This window comes from Patiria miniata, unplaced genomic scaffold (genome assembly GCF_015706575.1).
Source record: "Patiria miniata isolate m_02_andy unplaced genomic scaffold, ASM1570657v1 HiC_scaffold_5, whole genome shotgun sequence".
Lineage (NCBI taxonomy): Eukaryota > Metazoa > Echinodermata > Asteroidea > Valvatida > Asterinidae > Patiria > Patiria miniata.
Window position 1 is genome coordinate 4,850,446 of NW_024037072.1, and position 12,898 is coordinate 4,863,343.

At 40.3% G+C, this 12,898-nt stretch overlaps 2 protein-coding genes and 2 non-coding genes across 5 annotated transcripts in view; 1 reads left to right on the forward strand and 3 right to left on the reverse strand.

Moving 5' to 3' along the window:
* Positions 1 to 12,898, forward strand: part of LOC119740688 (trafficking kinesin-binding protein 1-like) — a 46,220-nt gene that overhangs the window by 6,735 nt on the left and 26,587 nt on the right. Inside the window, exon 1 of one of the 2 annotated variants that reach the window (XM_038216064.1) lies at positions 11,225 to 11,937. The exons of the other annotated variant lie outside the window; for it this stretch is intronic. Coding sequence (XP_038071992.1) covers positions 11,721 to 11,937 — 217 coding nt within the window. The 5' untranslated portion in view covers positions 11,225 to 11,720. Of the gene's footprint in view, positions 1 to 11,224; positions 11,938 to 12,898 lie in introns of those variants that run through there. 2 annotated transcript variants of the gene reach the window in all.
* On the reverse strand, positions 3,685 to 3,804 carry LOC119742211. The gene has a single exon (XR_005272834.1). It is a non-coding gene; the product is annotated as a U5 spliceosomal RNA (small nuclear RNA).
* Positions 6,218 to 8,146, reverse strand: LOC119740689 (mucin-5AC-like). The gene has a single exon (XM_038216067.1). The coding sequence runs from the start codon at positions 7,881 to 7,883 to the stop codon at positions 6,423 to 6,425; it is 1,461 nt and encodes a 486-aa protein (XP_038071995.1). The 5' UTR covers positions 7,884 to 8,146; the 3' UTR covers positions 6,218 to 6,422.
* Positions 9,096 to 9,215, reverse strand: LOC119742212. Its single transcript, XR_005272835.1, has one exon. It is a non-coding gene; the product is annotated as a U5 spliceosomal RNA (small nuclear RNA).

A 12,898-nucleotide genomic window follows, 5' to 3' on the forward strand; every position in this document is an offset into this window, starting at 1 on the left:
TAATTGAAAGTTAAGAGAAAGGGAGCAGATGTTGATGAATCTATAGTCAAAATTAAATTAACATGCCCATGTACATGGCATATAGTAACTTAAAAAATATTTAACAATTTCAAAATTTGTATTTTTAATTTGTGCAATTTTTAGAGTTTTTTAAATTCACACTTTGGGGATGCAGTTGAATTCGTGTGAAATCATCTTGAATTTGGAATCTTGAAGCCTGGGAGCAGTTCTTTATGACATTTAACTGTTACCCATACTGTGCATACATGTAGTACAATGTACATGTACAGCATGACCTACTTTGTACACACAATGCGGGTAGCAAACCCTGATATTTCTGGCCTCGCTCGCTGCAAGCGGGTCACAGACAGAAATTTTCGGCCTCGTTCATTGTCTGTTATCTGTCATCCGTTCCGAATACCGCAAAACCTTTGCATACATGCATGTCATCCAATGTGAACTGGTTAAAAAAAAAATAATTAAAACCACATTTTATTTAATGATGTATTTAAAATAAATTATATGTTTGTTCACAAATTATACCCCCCCCCCCAAAAAAAAAGTTTGGAATTTTTTTGTCAGCTTCCCCTACTCAACACCCATTCTTGTTTGATAATTGGATATTGTTGTTAGTAACCGTTAACATGTGTGCAATGCTGCTACGTGTGCTACGTGATAGAAAATACATCCTCGAGTTTCAAGAGAGTGTCAATCTGTTGTTGCATTTGTGATAACCTTTGTTCCACTTGAAACCAATATAACTACCGCCTACAAAAACCAACATGGTTTAAAGAAAACAATTACACAGTCGTTGCCGGTAATCGGATGTTATGAAGAACATGGTCCTGCTAATGTGCGTGTAAATTGTCGATTTATCAGATAAGAAGTCTAAAACCCGTTACTGTTGTATTTGCTCATCGAAGTGGCATGTGGAACCTTTCACACTTTGAATAAGACTGTTATCCGTTAACTTGAAACTTTGGTGTTTGCATTAAAGAATAACCCGGCCTTTGCTCCCCCGCTGAGCGTGGAAAAATCCATGTCAATAATTAATTGCTGCTGGACAGATTCAGTCACAAGAGGGCGGCAGACAGAAACTCCACAAGCTGCATTTACAGTCTTGCCACTGACCTCTGTTTGGCCAGTGCGCCTTAAAACCGCCTGCAAGCGTGAATCTCTATTATGTCACGTCCTGCAATTGAGGTTTAATAGGTGTAATCAATTATTCTTTGGACGTTGGTCAGTCCTAAAAATGGCATTGTTTATCGGATATTCTCAAAAGCCAGTCAGAAACTACAGATCATATTTTCGCCTCCTTTACTCTGAGGGCCATGTCACACAGGGAAATTGACAAGCAAGGAAAAGTTCAAAAAGAAAATAGTAGGCAAATTACATAATTCCCTGTAAATATCAGGAGGATTTTCCATAAACTATTTGAAAGTGTACTTTGTTCATCCCGGGCTTGTAAGACTGTGCATTTGGTTGCCTCTAGGCTACCTGCGAAAAGTGCCTGTGAGACTTGGCCCTGAAGAAGAAATCCAATACATGTACTACTGGTAACTGCCCATTCAGGTGGCCCAAGATGGCAGACACCATGGAGGAAGCAATAGTCATGCAGACATTGTGCAGGCATTGTCAACCAGACCAGTTACATGTGGTATAATAAGGGAATAAACGTGTGCTTGGGAGGTGTTAAACACTATGTTTAAGACTGGTTGGAATCGGGAATGCTGATAATTACCCGAGGCGACATCAAAACTTTTCAGTCCAAAAGTCAAAACAATTAGTCAAAATTATAAATTTCCAAAGATTTTGTTCAACAATTAAATTCTGTTCTTCGAACCACCTGGCTAGCTATACAGTGGAGTGTCTAGCTCGCGAGTAAGATGTAAATAACTCCTTTTATGGAGATTGGCGCGCGCATCGCGTGTACTGCGCGATGACGCACAGATGCAGCTGTGGTGAGTGCGTTGTGAATTTAGGACTATGAAATACTGACTCACTGGTACTAGTATTGCGCATGCCTATGTGAGGATTGTGAACGTTCAACAAATAAAACGGTAACAGGCACTGGATTTCATGGGAGTCCAAATGTCATGTGACACTGGAAAAGTGTTTAAGACCAGCCAGCCATGTCTTTATCATCTGTTTAAGACCGGCCACTGGGAATGGGTAAACTCAACCAATGGGAATGGGTAAACTGTCTTAGGTATTTATGAATAATAATTAATAACAATTTGGAGGCTAATCATCCTCACTCACAGCTGAGAAGCTGAATTGCGAAGGACGTACATTTGTACATGGAAGCTGCGACGTACTGGTAGTTGAGCAGAAGGCAGTTGTTAAGGCACCTTAGGCAGAGGCCATTCGACCCATGTCTGATCACGGAGCACAGCCAGATTGAAAACGTTGATTTTTGCTGAGGGAGGAAAACCGGAGAGCCATGGCACAGGAAAGAATCAATGAACAAATCTCTATATGGTCCGCAGCCGGGAATCGAACCCGGGGCCACAGTGGTGAGAGGGCAGCACTTTACCCACTAGCCACCCATGCCACCCTTAGTTTAATTACCAGTTCTAAAGTCTAACAGCCATCAGTATTCCAAATCTTGTCTTCGTCTTCATATTCAGGAGATTATTGGGCACCTTCCGAGAGACTCCCAAATTCTACTAGTCCATGTCTTCCTTTTGGAATATTTTATCTTGTTATGTAATGTGACGCCAAAAAGTTACAGTATCTCAACTTGTTCTACAAGAAGCTATTCTTAAGCCAGAGTCGAATCTGAAACTCAACAGAGCCAATGTTTTGAAAACTGAAAAAAGATTACATTACATCATGCAACCCATGACAACACGTTGCCTACCTCCAGGCATGCATACAAGTACACATGTATTATGTAGCTGTTCTCAACATTGGTGTCATATCCTACACTTGCTAATTTGCAACTGATAATGGAAAGTCTGTCGCCAAAATCATGAAAAAAAATGAAGAAAATAAATTTCATTTACATACAAAGTACAAAAACTAAGGTGGATGTATTTCTGAGCAGGTACACTGTGCATGAAGGTTATAGGAATATTTCAAAAGTACAAGTATTTTTTTTCATGATTTTTGGCGACAGACTTGAAATTATCCATTGCAAATGTAAGTGCAGGATATGACCTTTCTAAATGTAACTACAGTATAGGTGAGGCCTTCATATTAGTGCATTTGAAAATGTCAAGAGAAAGAGAATTGGGATTATTGGGGATCAAACCCGCTGGCATAAATTGAACAGTCCACCGGAAAAAATATTAATGTACGAAGAGTTTATTTAAAAAAAACTGATAAATGCCATTTTAATACGTTGGCTGCCCAAAATCAGTGTCGACAGGTTTATATGTAATGTAGTTCAGTACAACTTTAAATTAAATTAATAAAGCCAATAAAAATGAATTTTAGCTGTCATAGGCCCCACTACTGTTTTTATTCTTTAAAGATTTGTAATCTTGGAAATTTTTCACTTTTTCTCAAATAGAAATATTTTGGAAGTAAATTCCCCATACTTTTTACAAGACAGATGATGTGTTGGGTGAAGGGATTGGCTATTACCTATAGTGTCATCATTAAATATACCAGTAATTTAATGGTGTCACAGTTTATTGTTAGTAATTATGGTACTATTTCTATCTTTGGTTGTTTATTAGCCCAATCTTTCGACTGGGCAGCAAAAAATTAGTCTATAGACTCATTAAATTGTTCCTCTGCACGGAAATCTTTAGTAAAAGGCGAAAGATTTATGCGAATGCAGAGAAACCAGAGTGATGCACACAGTAACTGACAATCACCCACTTCCCTTGGGGTACATTTCCGGTCACAGTAGGCAACACATGAATTTCATTTTCTTCCCAACTAATAATTAATGAATTAAAACATATCCCACTACATTTCCCATTAAAATCCCACATAATTTTGTAATAAATAAATTATCAACATGTGGATTAGTGGACAAAATCACCCACTTTTTGTTCTAAACTGCTGATTTTGCAGCAGGACCCTTTCTCATGAATATGCATTAAGCTGGCCTAATGTATATTCAGCATGGCTTTGAATAGCCTTGTGGGGGCAGGCTTTACGTGCACCGTTGCACTCATTCACTGAACAATGGCACTGCTATCTACAGTATACATTTGTACTTGTACTCTGCACAATGTATACAGCATGTCTAAAGCACATTACATACAGTACATGTTCACCTGTACAGGTACAGTACATGTACATGTACATGTACATGTACATGCACTTTGTACACACAGGGTTGTGTGCGTGTACGCAGGGACTTAAAGGGAATACACATCATTTGCTTTTGCTGTAATTTTCAGAAATGGATGGATTTGGGGGTTGCCTGTATATGGTAAATATTGTTACACCGACTTTTTTGACGTTTTAGGTTCGAAGATGCTATAAAAACGAAGAAAAACAGTCATTTTCCTGTTGTCTGGTTCCCTGACTCCATTTAAAATGAAACGGAGCAATTTATAGACGTTAGGGAATTGTAAGGTCAGGGAACCAGTCTAGCTTGCTTGTACCCGTTCATTGGTGTGTAATCGATTGCAAACAAAACCGGACTAACTAAATATGGTCAATTGGAGCCAGTATTAAAAAAGCAAGTTTTTTTCCAACGCTGGTCGGCCGACCAGCGTTGGAAATTGATACGAAAATACCACTTTTCTTGAAAATGACAGTATACCAGGTGCCATGCTTTTACAGGATGATTTAGACGGTCATTCACTAACAGTCCAGCAAGGTATTTCAAAATAATTTAGTAACTTTATTTTTTGATGTTTGCAAATGTTGTATTTTCCCTTTAATGGTGCACATGTACATGTACCAGTACCCAAGGAAAATTATTTATTGTACCTGTACTGACTTGATATCCTGCACATGGTATCTTTGCAGGTTTGATTGTTACAGTGTGACCCCATCAGTTGCTAATAATAAGTAGCACTGGTATATTTAGTTTCAAGACAGCGGGTCTGGGAACCAGATAAAATGGGATTCCATACGTTTCCAGACGTCTGCCACAATCTTTTTGCTGTTGTTTTTTAATATTAAAGTCATCCCAAGGGCAAGAAGAATCTTTAGTAAAAAGGTGAAAGATTTATGGGACTTATTAAAAGGTTCTTGAAAGATGTTTCTTTCATGTAAATAAAACATGACATTACATATAGTTTACAGGGCCATTATTGTCTCGGTAATAGTCAGATAACTGGATGGTTACTACACGACTAGGATGAACCAAAAGACCAAAAGCCCTTACCATCAAACTCTTTCTCCCACGCCCTGGCCTTCATGATGCCAGAATCGTGGGTTTCCTGCAGGAGTAGGATATCTGCACCTTGACTCCTGCAGAAATTGAAAATCTGACGACATTTACCTACATGTACATTCTTCAGACCATTTGCGTTAAGGGTGACTACTGGAAAGCTCCTTCAAAATATTATACATGAATAAAACTAATCATCATCATCAAATAAATTTGAGTTCACTTTCATTTTGAAGTACTCTCTCTTGGTCTTGCCTTTTTCGTTTTCTTTGGGATTACCTTGACATAGCGTTCCTTGGCCTCGGAGCTCTCTGTAGACGATGAGGACGAAAGGTTCCAATTTGATGCGATGCTGCCTGTCGATATTGTGTGCCCCTCTTCCTACTCCTAGTCTCTGTTCAGACAGTTTTCCAGCTTTTTGTTGTCTTGCATGATATCCCCCCATTACTTTTATTGTGCCAAGAAAAACACTGAAGACGAGGGTTTTGTTCTCGCCAACAGTCTATTAAGCCATGATCCTTAAGAATTCTGCCGAGTTCTGTTGAGCCCAAAGTCCCATTGTAATACCTGAAAGCGCTACTTTGCTTGTGATCTAAGACTTAATCCAAATAACAATTGAAATCCCTACCCAAAATAACGTGCCTGGTTCCCCTAAAATGATTGGCTAGGTTTTCTCTAAAAATCTTTTGTCGCTCTTTAGGATCGTTCGGGGCGTAACAAATTAACAATGCGAACTTTGGAATGCGTGTTTGGTAAAGTAACTGTAACAGAAACAAGGCGGCCGTTATTGTCTCGGTAATAGTCAGTTGGTTTCCACGAATGGCATTTTGAAAGCAAGATGGCTACTCCGCGACTAGAAGATGAACCAAAGGACCAGAAGCCCTTGCCGTCAAATTCTCTTTCCCTGCCCTGGCCTCCATGAAGCCAGAAGCGTGGGTTTCCTGCAGGAGTAGGATATCTGCACCCTGACTCCTGCAGGAATCGAAAATCTGACGGCGTTTACACAAATTCCTCAGACCATTTGCATTCAGGGTTACAACTGAAAAACTCATACATGTAAGAAAAATAATACACGCAAAATATTTACACAACATCATCATAAAATAAGAGTTCCAATTCATTTGGAAGAAGTCTTTCTGGCCTGCTTCTTCTTTCGATTTCCAAGTACCTCAACAAAACGTTTCTCGTCCTCTAAGTTCTCATCAGTTGATGAGGATGATAAGTTTCGTTTGGACGCAACACTGCTTGTAGATATTGTCGAACCTTCGTCTGAGTCTCTGTCCTGGACCAGACATTTCTCTAGTTTTTCATTATCTTTCTTGATGTCCGCCCAGTCTAAGGCATGTTTCCCCGAAGAGTACTTGACGAAGAATGTGTCTTGACTGTCCCATGTATCTTGTGTAGACTGGCTTGCGGGTCCCTCGATGATTTCGTCCGGTGTTTTTTGGGCGTTTTCAATGGTGGTCTCTAGTGATGACTTGCTCGCAGTTGTTGGGACCTTGCTTGTTGTTGCTGACTTGCTTGCGGTCGATGCAGACTTGCTGGTAACTTTCGATGGGGCCGGGGCCTTGCTGGCGGACCGTGGCTTGCCTGCGGTTGACGGTGGTTTGGCCTTGGTCAATGAGACCTTGTTGGCGGTCGGTGGCTTGCTTGCCGGCGATGGCTTGCTTGTCGGCGATGGCTTGCTTGTGGCTGATGGCCTGCCTACTGTCGATGGTGGCTTGCTTGCGGCTGTTGGCTTGTTTGCGGCCAGTGGCTTGCCTTCGGCCGATGGTTTGCTTGCGGTTGGTATCTTGCTTGGGGTCGGCGATGGCTTGCCTGAGCTTGCCGTTATGGAGCGGGTGGTAGGTCGAGGGCGGGGAGTTGGTTTGGAGCTTGCCGCGCCAGATTTAACGGCCTCGTCCCAGAACCCCTGGGCCTTGGTAGAGATCTCCATCTCCTCTGTTTCGCTGTCGCCGGTTGAAAGGGGAGGAAAGTCGGTTTTGCTTACCAGTTCACGGGATGGCGGGAAAACCATTGTGCCTGGTCTCATATTGGTTGCTGCTGAGGTTGAAGTTGGTCTAGCGAGCGATGTCGGACAGTTAAATGAGGTGTGGTTTTCTGAACTGCAAATTGTGCACGTTTTTGGCAGTGGGCACTCCGCGCTGCGGTGCCCTTGCCCCCTGCAGTTGAAGCATGTTAGTGTCCCGCAGTTGGCTGCCAGGTGGCCTGGTTTACCGCAACGTCGGCAGGTCTTTTGCTGTCCGTCGTACTGGACGTACAGCTGAAAAGGCCCCACCTTGATGTAGGAAGGAATGGGCGAACAGAGGGTCATGCGAAAATGGCGGATGCCATTCTCCCATTCGGGCGTTGCCGGCCAATGTCCACGTCGGTGTCCTATCACCTGCCCATACTGCGCTAGGGTAGTGACGATGGGTCTGTCCGCCAGCTCCTGTGGGGCGTTGTGCATGTTGACGTACACCAACGCTATGTCGGCCTCTGAAGTTGTTTCTGGTCTTTCGTTGATTTTCAGGTGTTCTGTAGTCATCTTTGTCTTGGCTGACGTCTTTTTTGAAAGTGACGCACCACTTAGCATCATTCACGTGTTGCACGCATTTCACTTCATTCTCTGCAACATGCTTCTTTATCAATGCGAAAATTTCTTTCGGCTGTGTCTTTTCTTCAAGATGTAGGTTGAGGCTCAGCTCCCGGTTGAGCCTCGAGAAAGCCATCTTTGTCTTTGGCGTACTCAGTCGTGAAATTTAGAAATCTTTAGTAAAAGGCGAAAGATTTGTACGAAAATGCTAACGCTCTTTCCCCCTCTGATGTTGTCACTGGTTTCTCGTTGATTCTCAGAAGTTCTCTCGTCGTCTTTGCTACTGTTTTCTTGAAGGTGATGCACCATTTTCATGGCTTATAACAGATTTTACGTCGTTTTTCAGCATGTGTTTCTTGATCATCTCGATCGAATAGCCCTTTTGGTTGCGCTTTCTTTTCTAGGTGAAGATTGAGGCTCAGCTCCCGTTTGAGCCTCGAGATCACCATTCCTAGGCCTTCTCTAGTTGACGTTTAGTGTAGTAGGAATCTATACTTAAATAGCAAAATAAGCGAAAGTGCATTCCTGCAAGGCTGCCGGTATCTCCACTTCAGATTGGAAAAGTAGCAGTTTGTTGACTAAGCTCTTAGCCTTGTACGGGATACCTTTGACTCATGAGTTGGACATTGATGAGTCCCCATATCAGGGATGCCACTTGGAGTGCAATATAAGATAACGTGATACGGCCCCAATTTTAATGTAGGGAGGTATGGCAGATCTCAGCGTCATTCTCACATTGGGAATGCAGTAATGTGCACATTCTTGTCTTGGTTGATGTTGAAGCTCAACCCTCTTGCTGGTATATTGTAGTCTTCAACACGCAGTCTTTGATGACATGTCTCAATCCTTGGACGACTTTCTTTAAAAATAACAGAAAAGAATAAAAACATTTGTAAAAATTATCTTAAAATATAAAGTACTGTTTCATTTGTGGGTTGCAATTTTTAAGACAGTACTGACAATACAGGGAATGCATTTGTACATGGGTCATTCCATAAATTAGGGGTCCAAGAGTGCGATTTTTTTTTATTGTTTTGGCAGGTACTTTGCTCTACATGGCATTAAAAAGCGTGTCCTGAATTTACAACATCAATGTAATATCAGATGTAAAAGGGACTCGCTCTAAATTGGACCCCAAATTGTGGAATGACACATGTAATTTCCTATCTCTCATGTTATTTACTACTTCCATTGTTCTATCTTTGGTTGTTTATTAGCCCAATCTTTCGACTGGGCAGTAAAAAATTAGTCTATAGACTCATTAAATTGTTCCACTGCACGGAAATCTTTAGTAAAAGGCGAAAGATTTATGCGAATGCAGAGAAACCAGAGTACTGAACAATGTGCCTACCCCATCCGGTTCTCTTGAGGTATTTTTTGAATCACAGTAGCAAATTGTACAATATTATTTTCTCCACAAATCAATCATGTATTAGAAATTGTATCATTTTACATGCACAAAGTTAATTCTACACTACATTCTCTGTGAAATTGTTTGTCAAAAACTTTGGAAAGTGAATAATATCACTCTTTTGGGAGTTCTAAACCCCTAAATGTGCTTCAGGATTGATACTTATGAATATGCATTTAGCTTATTAGCATAGTCAGCTTGGCTGTGAATAGCCTTGTGGGGGCAGGCTTTACGTGCACCGTTGCACTCATTCATACATTGTGTACACATGCATGGGTGTACATGTACATGTACAATGTATGTATGTACTGGTACATATACTGGTAAACATGTTCTGTTCACCACATGTAGAGGTGGTTTGTGTACATGTACATTGTACATCCATGTTGTGTAATAATTTACCTGTATGAGCTACAGGGGGGGGGGGTTGGTTGATTGGAAGGACCTAATTTTGTTGGTGTCATGTGGTTCTGTGGAGTAGATTTCCCCTACACTTGCATAACTTATATGCCCATGTCTTAGAAGCACAGCATAACTTTGTGTTTTCTGAAAGTGTGTGAAAAAAAAGTTACATGTACCTGTTACACAGATAATGGCACACTTTTTTTAATTACTCAAGAATTTTTTTTTTACTTATTATATATACATGTACATTTTCATGGTGTTTGGGTCGGGAACTAAAAACCACTGTGTAAGGATATTTGAAAACTAAAAATTAAAACACTCATACATGTACATGTACAGTACATCATTTTTATTTTAAACGTTACTGGTAGTTACACATGAAATGAATGATCAAGATTCCAAAAAAATGAAAAACTAATCACTTGTGCTGAATTTGCCAAAGGATAAATGTTGTTGAGGTGATCTAGCCTGGTTTTCAATGGCATTGTGAGGGCAGGCTTTACTCTGATTGTAAGCCATTACTAGTGTATTCACATGGCTATTCCATTACTGTATAGGGGTGTTGGCAAAGTTGTAGTATTAGCATCTCTGTAGTGTATGATATTATGGTAAAATTATTTCCAGAGCAACACAATTTACTGTTCATAATTTACAAACATTTGATGTAGACCAATATTGCCTTTGTTAAATTTGCAGGTTTGCAAGTTACATGTACTGTACAGCAAAGCATGCATGTATTATGATAAGTAGATTTGGCAACCACTCAGGGATTTTTCCCTTTGTGAGAGTCAATCTTTAGTTATTGTTACGATTTATTGATTTGTGCATTGTCTGGTTTTTAAGGACGCATTCAGTTCAATTTGTAGGCAGCGTTTGGACAACAACAGTTTCCAGCAGAATTCCATTCTACATGTATGTACATGTACATCTATTTTGGCTAAAATGCATAAAGCGTAAAGTGACGACCTCAGTTGAGCTGTGTATGCATAGGTTCTGTGGTTGCTGTAGCAACCCCACAACCAACAAAGCACCTTTACCATTTCCAATCATTTCACCCAGAGTTTTATCTGCAATGGCGTCCTAGACCTTTCTGTGCTTGCTGGAGTGGCAATAAAAGTTGAGAACGGCATATTCGAGAAGAGTGGGAATTTTATGATGAGGCTGTCTCCTGCAGAGTGATTTTTTAAAAACTGTTCAGCTGGGATTAGTGAACACGTACAGCTCTGTGTTGAGAAGTATTGTACACGATAATGTACAGCATTTATTAACTACATGTTCGTCTTTGACTGTTGTTCTGCAGTGACTAATGTGTGTGGTCATGTGTTTAGGTTCCCTGTTATCTACTATTTGCATGGAACGGCCACTTGTCAATAGAGGATTCCCATCTGAACAGAGCCGTGCAAGTGTGTAGGGATTACACTATGAATGAGGATTTTTTCGTTCACTGCATACCATTGTTAAGCTGACACGTGTTACCAAATAGTAAATACATGTACATGAAGTACTGACCAGTGCATGTGGTAGTGTGTGTAAATGAGCTTTCAAATTACATACATAAAATTGACTGAAGACAAGATATACATCTACTCTCAGCTTCAAATATTGAACAAGTGGTGCTTTGGTATGTAGAGAACCAGCAATTTCCAATTTGTGCTGTGTGTTCTATGGATCCCGAATGACGTCCATGACTATTCTAATATTAGATATTTTGAGTGGATGAAGTTTGGACTTTCGACTCGGAGTGTTGTGCTCTGTTATGAAGGTTGAAATCTGTATCCGGATAAGTGTAGGCATTTCACTCGGACGGAATTTGGGCGGAACTGGCGCTACACTTGCGAATGCGACAGTACCCAAAGTACTGCGATTGAATTTCACATGATTTGCCGTTTGATTACACCTGAGTATTTGTGTATGGCCGATAGTAGTTGTAGTGTCTCAACTGTGTGTGAGGCAACTGCAGAAACACGCCATGTGACTGAGTACTCAATCACCGGTACCCACTAGTGGGTTACCAGCCGAAACCGATGACAGAGGGCCAGTTATGCAATGGCACACCCTCGTCGGACTCCGAAGGCACCATGGAAGGAGAGGACGTCGTTGAGAGGAGTGCATCATGGAATAGGTTTTTTGAGTCCGTCGCCGATATGGGGGAACTAGAGGCAGGCGGGTGCGATGCTAACGCAAACAAAACCGATGGAAAAGAAGTGATGCCTTGCTCTGAAAACGAAGACAACAAAAATGGTATGCTCCAAAAAAAATTAAGAAATGGAGGCCTTTCTATAAAAAAACAGGTTTTGTACAATTTTTATCTATTCTTTTTGATGTAAATCACGTGTGATGTAAAAATCGGGTAATGGAACTCAAAACCACAGTTTGGAGAATGCCAGGGTACTGAAATATTTTGGTATTGAGGCAACATCACTCAGTATTGTTAAGTATTCAAATACATGTAAATACTGTGACTATCTGGTATTACCTCAAAACCTATGAAGCTATGAAAACATACAACCTTATCCTTGAGTTACTATAATCAGCTATAAAATATCAAGAAATGCACTGGCAGTGTTGTTGCATGTTAATCCAAATAGCAGTTGATAAAATTTGCATACTGTACACATTCATAATTCTTCCTGTTCACAATTATACTGGTACTTTGTATGCCAACAGGTCATTCTACATTTCATTCATAAATAAAAGTCAGAACACCTGCATATCATTTAAAGGGTCCATGCCATCCCTTTTTTCTTAGGAACACATTTTGGGTTAATTTCTATTCCTCTTAAAACTATTTGACATCCCTTCTTAGTTAATTTGATTGAAAGGTGCACTTCTTAAATATATATGGAAATTGGCATTAGCATAAAAACAAAAAAAGGCCACAAAATGCCCTTGAAAATGGCAAAACGAAAATTGAAAATAAGGTAAAATGGGTCACAAAGGTGCATTTGCAAGGACTGCAAAATTTACATTGCATGGTCCTTTAACATCATAACTGTTGCATTGCATATTTCAATTGTTTTGTGTACATAACAGTCATGACCCTGTGTAAATTGAAGAGGAATAATATGCATGTATGCACATGCAGTAATTTGATTCACTATTCCAATCTGACAATTTAAAAGCCAATTACATTGTAAATCTGTTCGGAAACAATACAGGTTTTTTTGGCACATTCAACATGCTACCATCATTTCTAAAACAC